General features: G+C 44.1%; 1 protein-coding gene across 1 annotated transcript in view; it reads right to left on the reverse strand.

Annotated features, from left to right (window-relative positions):
- LOC139759973 (hemolymph clottable protein-like) overlaps positions 1-15,944 on the reverse strand; it is a 48,468-nt gene extending 32,524 nt beyond the window's left edge. Inside the window, exons 1-14 of the mRNA XM_071682693.1 lie at positions 15,820-15,944; positions 14,311-14,468; positions 13,352-13,492; positions 13,074-13,166; positions 12,802-12,887; positions 12,100-12,201; positions 10,526-10,721; positions 8,831-9,001; positions 8,293-8,406; positions 7,643-7,723; positions 4,598-4,779; positions 2,099-2,270; positions 1,728-1,934; positions 901-1,086 (exon numbers count right to left, since the gene is read on the reverse strand). Coding sequence (XP_071538794.1) covers positions 901-1,086; positions 1,728-1,934; positions 2,099-2,270; positions 4,598-4,779; positions 7,643-7,723; positions 8,293-8,406; positions 8,831-9,001; positions 10,526-10,721; positions 12,100-12,201; positions 12,802-12,887; positions 13,074-13,166; positions 13,352-13,492; positions 14,311-14,468; positions 15,820-15,853 — 1,923 coding nt within the window. The 5' untranslated portion in view covers positions 15,854-15,944. The remainder of the gene's footprint in view (positions 1-900; positions 1,087-1,727; positions 1,935-2,098; positions 2,271-4,597; positions 4,780-7,642; positions 7,724-8,292; positions 8,407-8,830; positions 9,002-10,525; positions 10,722-12,099; positions 12,202-12,801; positions 12,888-13,073; positions 13,167-13,351; positions 13,493-14,310; positions 14,469-15,819) is intronic.
- Positions 15,945-16,628: the final 684 nt, after the last annotated feature.

The following is a 16,628-nucleotide window of genomic DNA, read 5'->3' on the forward strand; positions in this document are numbered from 1 at the left end:
AATGCTTTTAATCTTATGGGAAGGAATATTGTGCATCCTTTAAGCAATGACTCTCCATTATATGGTCACACAACGACAGAGGAATGTTACAAACCTCCAACAGCCAGGCTCGAACCCGGGATCCCCCTACATGGCAGGCGAGAGTACTACTGCTAGGCTATGATCCGGGCCCCCTGCATGGCTAGGCTATGATCGATCTTAGCGTAATTGTAGCGCTTCCACCTGCCATACAGGGGTCCCGGGTTCGAGCCTGGCTGTTGGAGGTTTGTATGATATATATATATATATATATATATATATATATATATATATATATATATATATATATATATATATATATATCATATCCTCGGGTAGAGGGAGCTGGGGGGCTGTTAATCCTCTCCTCCAGTCTTTTCTTTTCCAAAAAAAGGAACAGAGAAGGGCGCCAAGTGAGGATTTGCCCTCTTAGGCGCAGTTCTCTTTTCTTAACGCTACCTCGCTAACGGGGAAAATGGCGAGTTTTGAAAAAAAAAAAAAAAAATATATATATATATATATATATATATATATATATATATATCTTTTTTCATACTATTCGCCATTTCCCGCATTAGCGAGGTAGCATTAAGAACAAAGGACTGAGCCTTTGAGGGAATATCCTCGATTGGCGCCCTTCTCTGTTCCTTCTTTTGGAAAATTAAAAACGAGAGGGGAGGATTTCCAGCCCCCCAGCTCCCTCCTCTTTTAGTCGTCTTCTACAACATGCAGAGAATACGTGGGAAGTATTCTTTCTCCCCTATCCCCAGGGATAATATATATATATATATATATATATATATATATATATATATATATATATATATATATATATGACAATACTTGAAGGTAAATGACAATCAGATGGCTATATAAACTTACGGTATTGTACACTGTTCTGGGCATGTACGTGGGACTCAAACCCATTATAGCGTTGATCCGTACACCGATGTGCGATTCCCTGTCACCATAAATGATATGTTTGAGGGTGGCGATGCTCTGTGGGGCTCCCAAGTTGGCAAGAGCTTGAAGATACATTATGCGTTTCCACACGGGCTCCTCCTCAGCCTGGAAATAACCAAACACATGATGTTACCTTCGGATGATAGTTACTCTTCATCTCCCCACATCCCAAGTGCTCTCCAGCAGGCGCCCATCCAAAGCCTTTCTATCTCCTTGGACACTGTCGTCCCAGTCAAGCATCAGGGACCACATTCACGCCTTGATCTTCAGCCGCCTGCTTGGTGCAAGATGCTTAACCGATCAGCCTCTAGCACGACATTGCGACGCGCCAGCATTGCCTTACGACCCTTTGGCCACAATGACCTGGCCTTTGTCTTGACCCTTTAAGAGTCATGTGGAATGCCAGGTCATTATACCCCAAGGGTTCGTAACCTCGTGATCAAGGGCTTAACGACGTATGACCCTTGATGGTTGCGGCAACTCTCCCCAGAAAACACTTCATTCAACTCTAGGTCTTCCCTTCCTAACACCTGTCCCTTCCAAGTAATGATGAAACTGATTATCATACCCTTATCTGCAGCCATCTGGACGGAAACCTACGCACAAGGGCAGATATAGACTTCCTTTTACTGCCCATGTAAATTCGTGACACTGACGCAATGACAGGACAGGTCTCCTTGATCCTGTAGTGCAATATGTCTCTTTTGTGATGGAAGCAGATTAGACGTGAGCCAGAGCCAACATACCTGGACTCCCTGGATGAGCGCTGGGAGGAGGACTTCGATGATCTGATCTGCGTTGCATACGTGGTGAGGGTCGCAGGTGTTGCTGCCGAACGTCTCCCGCCTTCCAGCGTTCAAGCAAAACTTGTTGGCTAACTTGGCGACGGACATTAGACCAAGAGGCTTGAGATATTGATCCACACCATCCCAAGGTAAGTTCAGCACAAGCTCCTACGGTGGCGAAAGAAGCATGAAAATATATTCTCGTTACGTCACTTCTTCCTGCGTCTCCACATTGTACTGATAAATGTGCATAATATCATACACAAGACTCGTCATGGTTGTCCAAGAAAGAAAGTGGGGAGGAGGAGGAGGGGAATGATAAGAAAGCTCACCGTAATTTTTTGAATGATGAGAGGATTTTTCATGGTGTCTTCAGCATTAACGAACAACGTGGATAGGATGTCAGAATGCCTTTCTCTGAACGGGTAGTCGCTCATTTTTTCTATTAAGTAAGTTATCGAAGGCCCGGTTCCTGCTACGACATACGCCTGATAAAGGATGTTTCTGAAAAGATCAAAGTGTTGTTAGCAAATGATGATGTCTGGTTATTGTCTACTCGAATGCATTTACGTGACATTGTATGAAGACAAGAGAGACGAAGGATGAAGTTGATTGAATGTACTTGCTAAGTTGGATGGGAGAGGAGTGGGTGAAGGTGTAAAGACAAAACATCAAACTGGGGAGGAATAATGTGCTTTCAGGAGTGGCGGAGAATGTGTGGGTCAGGTGTTTATTTTGAAGAACGTACGTGAGCGATGCTTTGAGAAATTGAAGGAGTTTGTCTACAGGGAGCGCATGATAAAGCTGACAGAGATGCTTTTTGGAAATCGATACGAATATATGGTATGGGAAGAAACATATGGTGTAGAAAGATAAAGCATTATTATCAAGAGAGTAAAGCCACCAGTGCCGTGTTAGCAAACAACTACCACCTTACACCTTATGCCCCTATACCACAGTTATCAACACTGTACACTGCCCCTATACCACAGTTATCAACACTGTACACTGCCCCTATACCACAGTTATCAACACTGTACACTGCCCCTATACCACAGTTATCAACACTGTACACTGCCCCTATACCACACCACAGTTAACAACACTGTGCACTGTCCCTATACCAGTTAACAACACTGTGCACTGCCCCTATACCAGTTAACAACACTGTACACTGCCCCTATACCACAGTTATCAACACTGTGCACTGCCCCTATACCACAGTTAACAACACAACTCCTCCATAATCATCTCATGTAACCGTCGTAAAATTCTCTCCATAACATTTCCTGATGCTTGAAGGTTAAATCGAAAATCTAACTGCCTTTCATAAATTCTGCCCAATTCATAACATTGCCCACGTGGTCAACACCAAACATCATCTTCAGTAGTAGGACTAACGTTTTCCTTTGTTATATTCTACAAGTTGATCGCAGTGTCACTTTGATAGACCTAGCTAGTCTTGCCCTTGTTCTAGTCCCTTAGTTTATTTCAGTATCCCTATGCTAGTCCTAGCTATGACCTTGTTAGTTCTCAATAACATCTTTGTCACAGTTCAACTCTTCCGAGACGCCAAGCAAGTTATCCTTCCACAGTGTCAGAATCTTGGCCATTTTCTTCTCCCTCTCTTTCGTCTCCTGCTTCTCCAGCCTAAATACCACCCGACTTCATCTGCCACCGGCATTCCTAACTATGTTCGCGATCGTTAGGATCACCTTCGTCGTCATTTCTAAACTTTTTGGTGTTGCCGCTTCCTTCCTCTGCTGCAGCAGACGTCCGACCTCCAGTTGTTCACCACCCACACTGCATGATGTGTGCTGCCCAGTGTTCCCTCCAGCTCTTGTAGTTTGCTATGGAGTCTCACCTTAACCTATCTAACATTGCAGGACTTTACTCCACAACTTCACTCTCAATCTTCCTCACTTTACCCACACTATTACCCGTTCTCTCTCTCCTCATTTTATACTCTCTCATCAACTCCCTTTACTCATCATCCTCCGCACTAAACACTAGTTAATTACCTTTTCTCTTTAGTATCAGCTGTTGCTTGCGGCCCCTCACTCCCATTCCTAAATGGTTTCCTTTCCAGAGTTTCTCTTGATGATTACCATCAGTCCGTTGTACCTCAGCCTCATCCCGTTCCACAAATTTCCCTGATACGTGTCATCTTTGCTTACATTCGTCAGTTACACGAACGAACCTACCTAACCGTTCGTAACAGACCCACTCAAGACTGCATCCCTACTCATGGAAAGTTTAGGATAGTGTCTACGAAATGAGCACGACTGTTACGCACTTGTAATATGATATATCTTACGCTCTCAACTGTACTCTACACCAGACTTCTTCAACGAGTCTTCGTTGGCGACTGTGCCCATCTGCTCAGCCCAGCGTTCACTGTATGATTCTAGTGTATATATTTACCACACACTGTGTTTATGGGGAGAAGCTCTTTCATCTGTGTTGCTCTGTCTCTTAACCATGCCAAGCTTAAGCTTATTTTTACAGCTAACCCCAGCTTACGCCATGTGCCCACGTATAGGGCTAGCCTCAGTGGGCAAGGATGAAGAGAGGGGGTTGCCTTTGAGCCGGGTTCCTAGCGTACATGTGTGTGCTTAATTACTTACTCATACTGTGCAGAGAGAGGGAGTTCAGCACTCTTGCCCGCCGCCCCATCTCTTACACTTTCTCCTGTCATAGTATTTTCTTAAACTTCTGTATGCTGTTCACATTGCCTCACTACTCTTATACAATAAAAGTTCTGTACACCTTTTGTGTGTGTGTGGTATGTGTGGTCTGTGTGTGTGTGTGAGACAGAGAGGTTAACCTACATCTTCTCTCCATGGTGTGGGTCATCCTGAGGTATCAAGTCTTCTAGGTGCTTGATCTCCTGCAGACTTAAAAGTCCTACGGCATCGGCGATTCTCCCGATACTCTCTGACACTGTAGTTCCAATGTGGAGTTTGGGGGTCAGGTGCGAGATTGTAGATTCAAGTTGCTCTGTGATATACAGCTGGAAAGATGATCAACTATGTTAAGATGGAAATAGAATAATATATATATATATATATATATATATATATATATATATATATATATATATATATATATATATATATATTGTCTTGGACAATAGCATGTTTACCAAATGGCGTCCTAACTACGTCTCTTCGTTGTATATAAACTGACTGTTATATTTCTCTCTTATGTCTCCCCTGATGATGTGATTATTACACGAAATTGCACTTGGGGACTTATCGTTTTTCATTTTACCTATGGACTCATAAGAATATACATATACATATATATATGGTGTGGGAGGCAAGTTGTTAGAAGCAGTGAAAAGTTTTTATCAAGGATGTAAGACATGTGTACGTGTAGGAAGAGAGCAAAGTGATTGGTTCTCAGTGAATGTAGGTTTGCGGCAGGGGTGTGTGATGTCTCCATGGTTGTTTAATTTGTTTATGGATGGGGTTGTTAGGGAGGTGAATGCAAGAGTTTTGGAAAGAGGGGAAAGTATGCAGTCTGTTGTGGATGAGAGAGCTTGGGGAAGTGAGTCAGTTGTTGTTCGCTGATGATACACCGCTGGTGGCTGATTCATGTGAGAAACTGCAGAAGCTGGTGACCGAGTTTGGTAAAGTGTGTGAAAGAAGAAAGTTGAGAGTAAATGTAAGAGCAAGGTTATTAGGTACAGTAGGGTTGAGGGTCAAGTCAATTGGGAAGTAAGTTTGAATGGAGAAAAACTGGAGGAAGTGAAGTGTTTTAGATATTTGGGAGTGTATCTGGCAGCGGATGGAACCATGGAAGCGGAAGTGAATCATAGGGTGAGGGAGGGGGCGAGAATTCTGGGAGCCTTGAAGAATATGTGGAAGTCGAGAACATTATCTCGGAAAGCAAAAATGTTTATGTTTGAAGGAATAGTGGTTCCAACAATGTTGTATAGTTGCGAGGCGTGGGCTATGGATAGAGTTGTGCGCAGGAGGGTGGATGTGCTGGAAATGAGATGTTTGAGGACAATATGTGGTGTGAGATGGTTTGATCGATTTAAGTAATATTAGGGTAAGAGATGTGTGGTAATAAAAAGAGTGTGGATGAGAGAGCAGAAGAGGCTTTTGAAATGGTTTGGTCACATGGAGAGAATGAGTGAGGAAAGATGGACCATGAGGATATATTTGTCAGAGATGGAGGGAACAAGGAGAAGTGGGAGACCAAATTGGAGGTGCAAAGATGGAGTGAAAAAGATTTTGAGTGATCGGGGCCTGAACATGCAGGAGGGTGAAAGGCGTGCAAGGAATAGAGTGAATTGGATCGATGTGGTATACCGGGGTCGACGTGCTGTCAATGGATTGAATCAAGGTATGTGAAGCGTCTGGGGTAGGCCGTAGAAGGTTCTGTGGGGCCTGGATGTGGAGAGGGAGCTGTGGTTTCGGGCATTATTACATGACAGCTGGAGACTGAGTGTGAACGAATGTGTCCTTTGTTGTCTTTTCCTAGCGCTACCTCGCACACATGAGGGGGGAGAGGGATGTTATTCCGTGTGTGGCGGGGTGGCGGGGTGGCGATGGGAATGAGTAGGGGCAGACAGTGTGAATTATGTACATGTGTATGTGTGTGTGTGTGTCTGTGTGCGTATGTATATGTGTACATTGAGATGTATAGGTATGTATATTTGCGTGTGTGGACGTGTATATATATATATATATATATATATATATATATATATATATATATATATATATATATATATACATATATATATATATACACACAAAGACATATACATATATACGCATGCACATAATTCATACTGTCAGCCCTTATTCATTCCCGTTGCCACCCCGCCACACATGAAATGAGAACCCCCTCCCCCCGCATCTGCGCGAGGTAGCGCTAGGAAAAGACAACATACATATTCGCCATTTCCTGCACTAGCAAGGTAGCGTTAAGAACAGAGGACTGAGCCTTAGAGGGAATGTCCTCACTTGGCCCCCTTCTCTGTCCCTTCTTTTGGAAAATTGAAAACTGGAGGGGAGGATTTCCAGCCCCCATGGCATTACGTGTTTCGTGGAGACAATCCACCTCATCAGAGTAAGAGATGTGTGGTGGTAAGGAGAGTACGCTTGAAAGAGCTGATGATATCGTACTGAAATAATGTGTACATAGAGAGAGGAGGAGTGAGCAGAGGTCAACAAAAAAGTGGAGGGGACATGGAGAGGAGGAGGGGGGGGGTAGAACTAGATATGGAAGTACAGTAAAGAAAAGATTTTAATTGCTTGGAGACTGAAGATGCCGGAGGGTGTTAGGCGTGCACGGGATAAAGTGAATTAGAGCTATGTGGCACACTGGGAGCGACATGTTGTGAAAAACCGAACCATGACATATGAAAAGGTCAAAGAAAACCATGGAAAGGACTTTGTGGCCTAACTGTGGATTGGGGGTTGCGATATCGGTGCATTATACATGACACCTAGAATAGATGTAAACAGATGAGGCAATTGGTTAACGCAGGAAACTACGAACAAGTATAAAAACAATATATATTTTCACGTGTGGCGGGGTGGCGACAGGAATGGAGTAAGGCAGCAAGTATGGATATATACATGTGTATATATGTATATGTCTGTGTATATATATGTATGTATATGTATAGGTATGTATACGTGCGTGTGTGGGCGTCTATGTATATACATGTGTATGTGGGTGGGTTGGGCCATTCTTTCGTCCGTTTCCTTGCGCTACCTCGCTAACGCAGGAGACAAGTGACCAAGTACAATAAAAAAAAAAAATGAATAAATAATTTTCTCCTATCATTGTTATGATCACTGGAAGAGGCAAAAACCTCTACTGGAGTGGCCAGAGATGACCATAGTACTTACCTTAGCTTGACTGACCATGCCCTCCGTCAGGGTGACGCCCGTCACCACCTGCTCGATGCTCGGGTGAGTTTCCACGTCATCCTGAAGTTCGCAAAGAATAACAAGGCTTGTAAGAAATTATAATCATACACTAAACCCTACCCCCCAAAAAAAGAAATTTCAAATATAAGCCAATACACATTCACACATACATGAACGCAAACTTACATATATACACCCACATACACCAATTCCTTATCTTTCTACATATAGGTTTATATCTATGAATACCTATTTTTTTTTCAATTCTGTCCATCTATATCTATTCAAAAAGGTCTATACTTATACTCACAGCCATTAATATATTCAAATTTGTGTATGTATTTATACCTTCCTTTGTTTTTTATTCCATTTCATAATTCTCTCTAATTCAAATAAGGCAAGGCCCTATGTGGACTTCTGTCCATGACTGGAGCCTTCAACATAGAACAGTATAACTATTCGCCTATCTAACTTCCTTGTTCTCTATAAATTACTGTCCATCTATCTCTCTGCAAGAAGCTGGCCGACTGTTTATTTATCTTTCTATATATCTATATTTGTCCATTTATCTATCTATCTTTCTGTTTATCCATCCCTCTGTCTATCTGCTACATGAGAAGTGAGCTTACCAATGTGTCTGGAAGACGGTGGTCAACTCCGTACTGCCAGGAGTAGTCGTGGTGAGGTTCATAGTCGATAGGTAGCTGTTCTCGTAATATCCTCACTGCTCTCAGCTCCAGTGTCTGTGAAGATGTACAAGGCAACACGTCATTCTGATGATCATTTTCTTATCACTTCATGTATCAGAGAAGAGTGGAACTACGAGTAGCTATGGAGATATATTGCCAAATGGCAGGGCTAGCGCGAGGGGCTCATCACCCCAGGAAAACATAAGAGTTAAGAATAATGAACTTGTGCGAGTTACGTGTTGTCAGGTTTCACCTGTAAGATGGAGTGTGTGTGTGTGTGGAGTGGATGCCAGCAACCCACGTACGGGTGGAGGTAGAAAAGGAAAAATGAAAACTGCACACCTCGGGGCAAGGAGGGGAACGTGACAGCAATGGAAGAGCTGGTTCACTGCTCATCCGTCACAAACCCTCCCCATAACCAGATGGTAGTAAAGAGAGAGAGAGAGAGAGAGAGAGAGAGAGAGAGAGAGAGAGATACCTGGTTGGTGAAGGTGTCCACGTGATTTTCCTTGGCAGCGTCAGCGAAGACGGACACGGAACCCTCGACCACAGCTCGCTCGATACGCCAGCCATTCTCGTCTCCTCGCAGCAAGTAGGTGCCCACAGATGATCTGCTTATCCTCTCGTCCGTCTTCTTATGACCGTGGAGCTGCGCAAGAATAAAATGGCAAATTCTAAATCATTCTCTTATCATAAAGGATTCTTAGTGATAAAGAAATGCAAACAGTTATCATTGTTATCATAAAGGATTCTTAGTGATAAAGATAAGGTGATGAAACTGTTCGGCTTCATAATCAGATTGTGACATAACTAACGAGGTGTGATGTCACAAACTGTGAGGCCAGAGCAGCTACACTGAGCTCCCTCGTCTGTCCTCAGAAGGGAATCGCTGGTTGGACCCAGCGAGCCGTCCTTCCTCTCCATTGGAAGATGCGTGATGACCATTTCATTTCTCTTTATATTTCCCAATCACAATACAGTCACCCCAATCACAATAGTCACAACCTAATCACAATACAGTCACAACCCCATAACAATACAGTCACAACCTAATCACAATACAGTTACAATCTAATCACAATACAGTCACAACCTAATCACAATAGTCAACCCAATCACAATACACTCACAACCTAATCACAATACACTCACAAGCCTAATCACAATACAGTCACAATCCATGTTTTCCTTCCCTAGGGGTCAGTCAAGACGATTTGTTCACCATCTCTCTGCTTGTAGTATCTTATTGCTAAATACAACTATGTACTTACTTTAGCCTTACACTAGATGGCAGTTCTTGCCCATTTGTCGTTGTTGCTGGGAAAATGGAAACTGTTTTACTGCATCTGACAACGTAAGGCCAACAATGGGTTGATCCTATAGTCCTGTGTTGGTCAAACTGGGTGGTACGTGAGAGATAATGAAAAAAAAAAAAAAAAAGAATTTCATCTTTCAAACTGTATCAACTTCCACAACTTTGAGCAAAGTTCTGGACGCATCTTTAGCCGTATCTTTATTAGTTGCAGTGACCTCTCCATCGCCCAGAATGGCAAAAATCCTCAAGTGAACATCAACCCCTACATTTCACATCAGGTTGCAAGAAATTTTCAGGCAGTTTATGTTCTCTTGTTAGTATTTTTCCTTACGTATACAGAATGACAATGCATTGTCCAGCACTCAAATGACGTGAACTTTGAATATGATTTGCATACCAAACATTGAGTTTAATCAGTCATAGTGGTACTTAATGGTAGAAGAATGTAAGAAGGGGTACGATAGGCAAGCAAGTTTGGACAACATTGCTATAAGTCTATGGATGTGTTGATAATGAGGCCTTTGAATGTTCATATGACATGTTCTTTGTTATAATACCATGCGATGAACAAAGACAAATGATTCTCCTTTAAGGTAAATTGCAATACTTTTGTCTAAAATTGTAAAATGGTAAAACAAAAAACAATTTAAAGTGTTAAACATTATCATGAATTAGGGTGGGAGAGGGAGGCTGGAAATCTTCCTTCCTGTATCATCACTACCTACAGCTATAACCTAGAAAGAACCAAACGTGCATTTGTTTCCCCCCCTCATGGAGTCAGCCTGACGCTACCTCGCGAAGATGGAGGAAACCGACCAGTGACATAGATATGAAAAACAATGTTTGAATTAAACTTACTTTCAGTGCCACAAGATCTTCACACAGGTTGAAGTCTACAGTGCGAACCATAGTCCAGAGACCGTCATTAATGGCGGGTATGTCGAGGAGACGCCCTGGCTCAGATGTCTGGGACGTCTTTCCGTGAGATGTCTTCCCTTTAGGCACGCTCTTTCTGCCAGATTTGCTGCCACCAGTCTTGCTACCATCTGTGTAGCTAGAACCAAAAGTATGTGTTATACATATTGGATGCGACCTTCACCCCTGTACCTTCTACACGTTAAGGAGACACTGGGTCTTATTGAGACATGGATGACCACGACGGTGAGGGCCTGCAGCACGATGGTATGGCCTTTGACCATACGTGAGGACGGGACGATGACCCATTATGGTCTGAGCTGATGGTCGCTGCATCATAACCCCAGGACCTTACCGTCGTGCTCAAGGGCCGTCTACCCTCTTGCATTATTATCATACTCTCGTGTTCAGTAGGTTAATGGCCGTGCCGGGTAATGGATAGTGCGCTGCTCTTAACGAGTCTTCCATTTCTCACTCAACTCTTACAAATCTCTGGTTTATAAGTGTCCTATCCCACTCACATGGACGATCTAACTGATCTAACATGTCAGGCAAATTTTTTGGAGATAGTCAAACAACAGCACAACACTAGAAGACTGTCGAGGGTTAAATAAAGACTGGAGCTCCGGCAGACAACGCTTGATCAAGAAGCTCAGGTTACACTTTACAGTTTCCAAGGCCGGGTGACAACTGTGCTCGACGCAGTCCATGCCAGCACCACCCTCACCTGCCACGTACACCTTGGTCCACTCGAGTAGTCCAGCGGCGGCCAATCCCAAGCCGTGATTCAGTGGCGTGACCGATGACGTCGGTGGTACGTCATCGGGAGTCACTAAATCACACGCGTTTCCTGACAATGCGCATACCCTACTCCGTTACAGCCATAATAAAACTATTTCTAACCTGGAGGATTATTCCTTGTGCTCATTACTTGATAGACTTTACCTGGGAGATACAGTTCTTGCAGACTGTATATGTAGCCTAAACTTCATACACAATGCACATCACATGAACAGCATCTTACTGCACTTATGTGTTGAATCTTCCATGTATAGCTGACTTGGTGGACATAGTTTATAATCACACTTTCCATCACTCTGACGATACATGTATCTTATGTATATCATATGGCAAATCTTAATGTAGCGACGCTGTTAGCCCAACGGTACTTGAAACGTATCCTATAATTCTTACTTGGTGTACCTCAACATCCATCCTTCACTCAACCACTGGTGGACGTCCGAACACTTCCCTCCCGGTGGTTCGTCGCTCTACTTTGCACCAGCCGACCACCATCTGTATGGCTCATCCTACACACATACGCGATATTGACCTTACAAAAGTCGATAATGAAATCAACTCCTTTCGCTCCGACTCCACTAAGATGCCTGTAGTCGTCATCTCACATAACTTAGATTTCTTAGGTTTATCTTATACGTCTGACCTCATCCCAAGTGTGACACTATCTTGATGAAAGTTGTTGAGAAATCCCTGAACCGTCTCAGTGACTGCCTTACCTGTCGGCCTGTTGGTCTCTCTGGATGTCGTCCTCAATCTGTGCCTCCTGCTCTTTGTTCTTTTGAGCGGCTTCCTCCTCCGGCAGTCGCAGGAGAGAGTACCTGTAGACGGGTGAATATTGTAAGAGATCCTGAATGTTCCTTCTTCAGGAAATACACAAGGAAGAGAAGTTGAGGATCAAAAGTCTCCCTGATGGTACCTCATATAACTTCAGGTTATATGATCATATACCTTCAGGTTATATGATCATATATGTTCAATAAGGAACTTCTGTGGTTCTTGTTCTCTAGAATTATTACAAAAATTAGTAAAGGATTATCCAAATATTCTTTCTATATATACCAACGAGGTATGAAACATTGCGATCGTTACGCCTATAACCATCATTAGTATATTTTTTGGAGAAAAACTTCAGAGACAATAGATATGACGTCAGGTAATAGCTGATACAGTGTCCATCATGACAAGATGAATGAGAGACGTGTATTGATATGTTCCTAAATAACACCATGCATAAAATATGCTTGAAGATAGTGAGAGAGTTCAAGAATATATAAAAATCAAGCGTAATACTGAAACATGTCCAGAAATGAAAAGAAGTTTGCTTAATCATACTTCATAGCGCGAAGATAAATTCTCTCTCTCTCTCTCTCTCTCTCTCTCTCTCTCTCTCTCTCTCTCTCTCTCTCTCTCTCTCTCACCAGTTAAAGCAGTGTCCAGACATCGTTGTCTCAGTAACACCAAACGTTGGACTCTGGTATTCCTGACCCCTGATGCCAAAGTTTACCTGGAAAGAGAAATAAATGATCAAGATGTGTCATAAGATTAGCTTCTGTCCTGATGTTTATGTTTTCTTCTGTAGTATTGTCTTTGTCCAGATAAACAAACACGAGAACGACATATGACATTAAGTGTAAATGAAAATAGAAACATTTGCTGCAGCAGATGGACGAGTCAGATGTGTGGCTCTTACCCGGAGAGGAGCGACACGGAAGATGTTCACAATGGATCTCCTGATGTTGGTGATCCAGGTTGGCTCCACGGGCGCCTCCATGTAGTCAGCTTCCTGCGGCAATGAGGAGCGTCAGGCAAATCTGTTATCATCATGTCTGTCTGGCTGGCTCTATGGTACAGATGCTGGCTTAATGGTAACCTAGCAACTGGCTGGCATTAGGTCCACTGGAGTGGATATACACACATATAGGCCATTTGCATATACACACACACACACACTCTCCCTCCGCTTCTTACCTCTGTGTCATTTAGATGGACCACGAAGGGCGTCTCCAGCAGCTCGACCCCCTCCACCAGTCGATGGTACTCGATGGGTAAGGGATTTCGGAGATCGCATTTGAGTTCGTCGTGCATGTCTCCCACCTGAACGTTGCTGATCTGTCGTGACAAATGATGAAAGAAATGAGGAAATGTTCTTGATGTGTGTGTGTGTGTGTGTGTGTGTGTGTGTGTGTGTGTGTGTGTGTGTGTGTGTGTGTCTTGGGTTGTCCCCTGCTGGCTCACATGCAGGCGATTACTCTACCCATAACGTACAAAGGAATATGATGATACGTTTATAATTCCTTTGCTTAAGTTTGTACGAGAAGTACGTCAGTATAAAGTGTTTTCTTCTTCACACTTGTTCTCAATGTGTAATACTGGGATGGGATCTGTTCTATAGCCTCCCTAATGTTCGTTAACTACATATGTAACCTTGGTGTATATATATATATATATATACAATTGACCTACTGTACATACCTTTCCTGACAGTATTCTAGTCCTGTACATATCTGGGTTAGGATATAATTAACCTGTGACCAGTCAGGTATCTCACTAGTTGTGGTAGGGAGACCTGTCTCTGTATGGTTCTTGTGGTCACCTTTGCTTTCTCATTACCTTTATGGTTAAGGGAAAAATGAGGTTTTGATCCAAGCCCCTGGACAACGTCTGCTGACCATGTGGTCATAATACACATTGTCATAACGTATCGTTACCACACCAGACCATCTGAGTCATCAGTCTTACCCACTTGGGTCGGTCAGACCTGCCCACCTGGACCTGTCAATGTTACCCACCTGGACCTGTCAATGTTACCCACCTGGACCTGTCAACGTTACCCACCTGGACCTGTCAATGTTACCCACCTGGACCTGTCAATGTTACCCACCTGGACCTGTCAATGTTACCCACCTGGACCTGTCAATGTTACCCACCTGGACGAGGATGACGGGCACCTCAGACATCTGTACCGTCACGTCAGCCTGGATGCCAGCACCAGAGAACTGGTTCTTGACGGAAGGGACTCCAGAGGCGACCCGTCCATAGTAGCGATACTGGTACTCCAGTTTGGGTTGGAGTCCCCAGCAGGAACCTGTGGCAATGATAACACAGTATATGATCATACCATCCATTACCACTGTCACTACCACCACTGCTGCTACCACTGTCACTACCACCACCACTGCTGCTACCACTGTCACTACCACCACTGCTGCTACCACTGTCACTACCACCACCACTGCTGCTACCACTGTCACTACCACCAACACTACTGCTACCACTGTCACTACCACCACCACCACTGCTACCACTGTCACTACCACCACCACTACTGCTACCACTGTCACTACCACCACCACCACTGCTACCACTGTCACTACCACCACCACTACTGCTACCACTGTCACTACCACCACTGCTGCTTCTACCACTGTCTCTACCACCACTACCACTCCCACCACCATTATTGCTACCACCACGACCACCACCGCCATCAAAACCACGACGACCACCATCTCTACCAAATACCACAAGCATATCCAATGCCACAACCCCCTATCCACAACCAAGCCACAAAAGCCTTCTTATGCCCTGGTTCAGTCCCTGTATACCACATCTCTCCAATTCACTCTTTCCCAGGCACGCCTTTCACCCTCCTGCAAGCACTCAAAATCATATTCACTACATCCTTCCACCCCCAGTTTGGTCTTGCCCTTCTGCATTCCCCCTCCGCTACTGACAAATTCACCCTTTTTGTTAACCTCTGCTTGCCTATGCTTTTCATACGTCCAAACCATTTCAGCACACCCTTCTCCAGCTCTCTCAACCACACTCTTCTCTTTACCACACCTCTCTCTTACCCTGTCCTCATCTCCTCGACCAACCCTCCTCCACCTCATAGTATCCTCCAACATTTCATCTCTAACATAAATTCATCCGTGCCTCGCACCCATACAACACCGTCGGGACTACTATACCATTAAGCATGTCCATCTTTGCCCTTAAAGAAAATGACCTTAATTTCCACCTATTCCTCAGTGCTCCCAGAACCTCCCCTATCCAACCTATGATTCAGCTCAACTTCCATATTTCCATACAGTACTATGTCCACCTCCAGGTACACAAAGCACTTCATTTCCTCTAAGTTTATCCATATAAACTCGCACCTCCACGTAATCTGCCTTTTTGAATTTGATTTCATACACATCTACTCTCAACTCTCTTCTTTCGTAGACTATAATCCTAAGTGTTATTTATAGGTGGCTAAAGTTCAGGTGAAGTAAGGCTAAGACTAATAGGGAAAATCAACCTAATTGAGAGTTAGCAAGAGGAAAAAAAAATTGATCACTTTACAGGGGAGCAATTTGACCCAGTGACACCGTCAGCCTTGAGCGGACGTACGTCAAAGCAGAGGAAGGGTTAAGCTTATCCGGGACACTCACCAACCAGTGCAAGAAGGAGGACGACCACCATCATGCTGGTGGTGTGGTGACAATCCACAGCGGAGCCGGGAGTAAGGCGGTCGTGGCGGGAGAAACCAGTATAGTGTAGGGATGCCGCACGGGGAGTAGGCGGGCCGGCGGTTGGCTGGCTGTTATATACCACAGTCCAGGGATGATGCCCAGGCTTCAGACGCTCCCCAGGCCCATGAAATCTACCTCTTTATTATCTACTTGAATAGCTTAAGAGATCGTCTTTCCCGTTCGTATCTGTAGGGGACACGACATGACAAGGCATCAGGCTAATATTCATCATAGTGTCGCCCTACGTAACCTATTCACGTTGTGGTGAGAACAGGTCAAAAAAGGATGCACGCAACACACTGCATCAGGCTCCTGGGGGCGTCCCCAGCAGCCGCTTGGTAACAAGTTCTTGGGTCGTCACGGTGCTGTCTCCAAGCAAAGCTCTCGTTAGTGACAATGAGTAATGTTGTGCGTCAGGATGGCTGAGTTGGTGAACATTTGGGTATTAGGCCTATCATCTGCCCGGGGGAGGGAGGTCATGAAATGCCATCAGTCCAGTCGCGAAAAATCTTGAACACCTTTTGACAAGCGTCGACGAAAATCCCAAAAACAAAATGCGCTCCCACCGCTTATAATACTGTCAGGACATAGAGGTTGCCTCATGTCATTCGCCGAACCCGCCACTACTCAAGGCCGACTATATACACTTCGTGGTATGTGTCGTAAGGGTTTCCCCTCTCTTGCAGATAGCAGAGGTGTTTACAGCAGCAGAGGTTGGGAAATAATCC

This window comes from Panulirus ornatus, chromosome 34, assembly GCF_036320965.1.
Source record: "Panulirus ornatus isolate Po-2019 chromosome 34, ASM3632096v1, whole genome shotgun sequence".
Taxonomy (NCBI): Eukaryota; Metazoa; Arthropoda; class Malacostraca; order Decapoda; family Palinuridae; genus Panulirus; species Panulirus ornatus.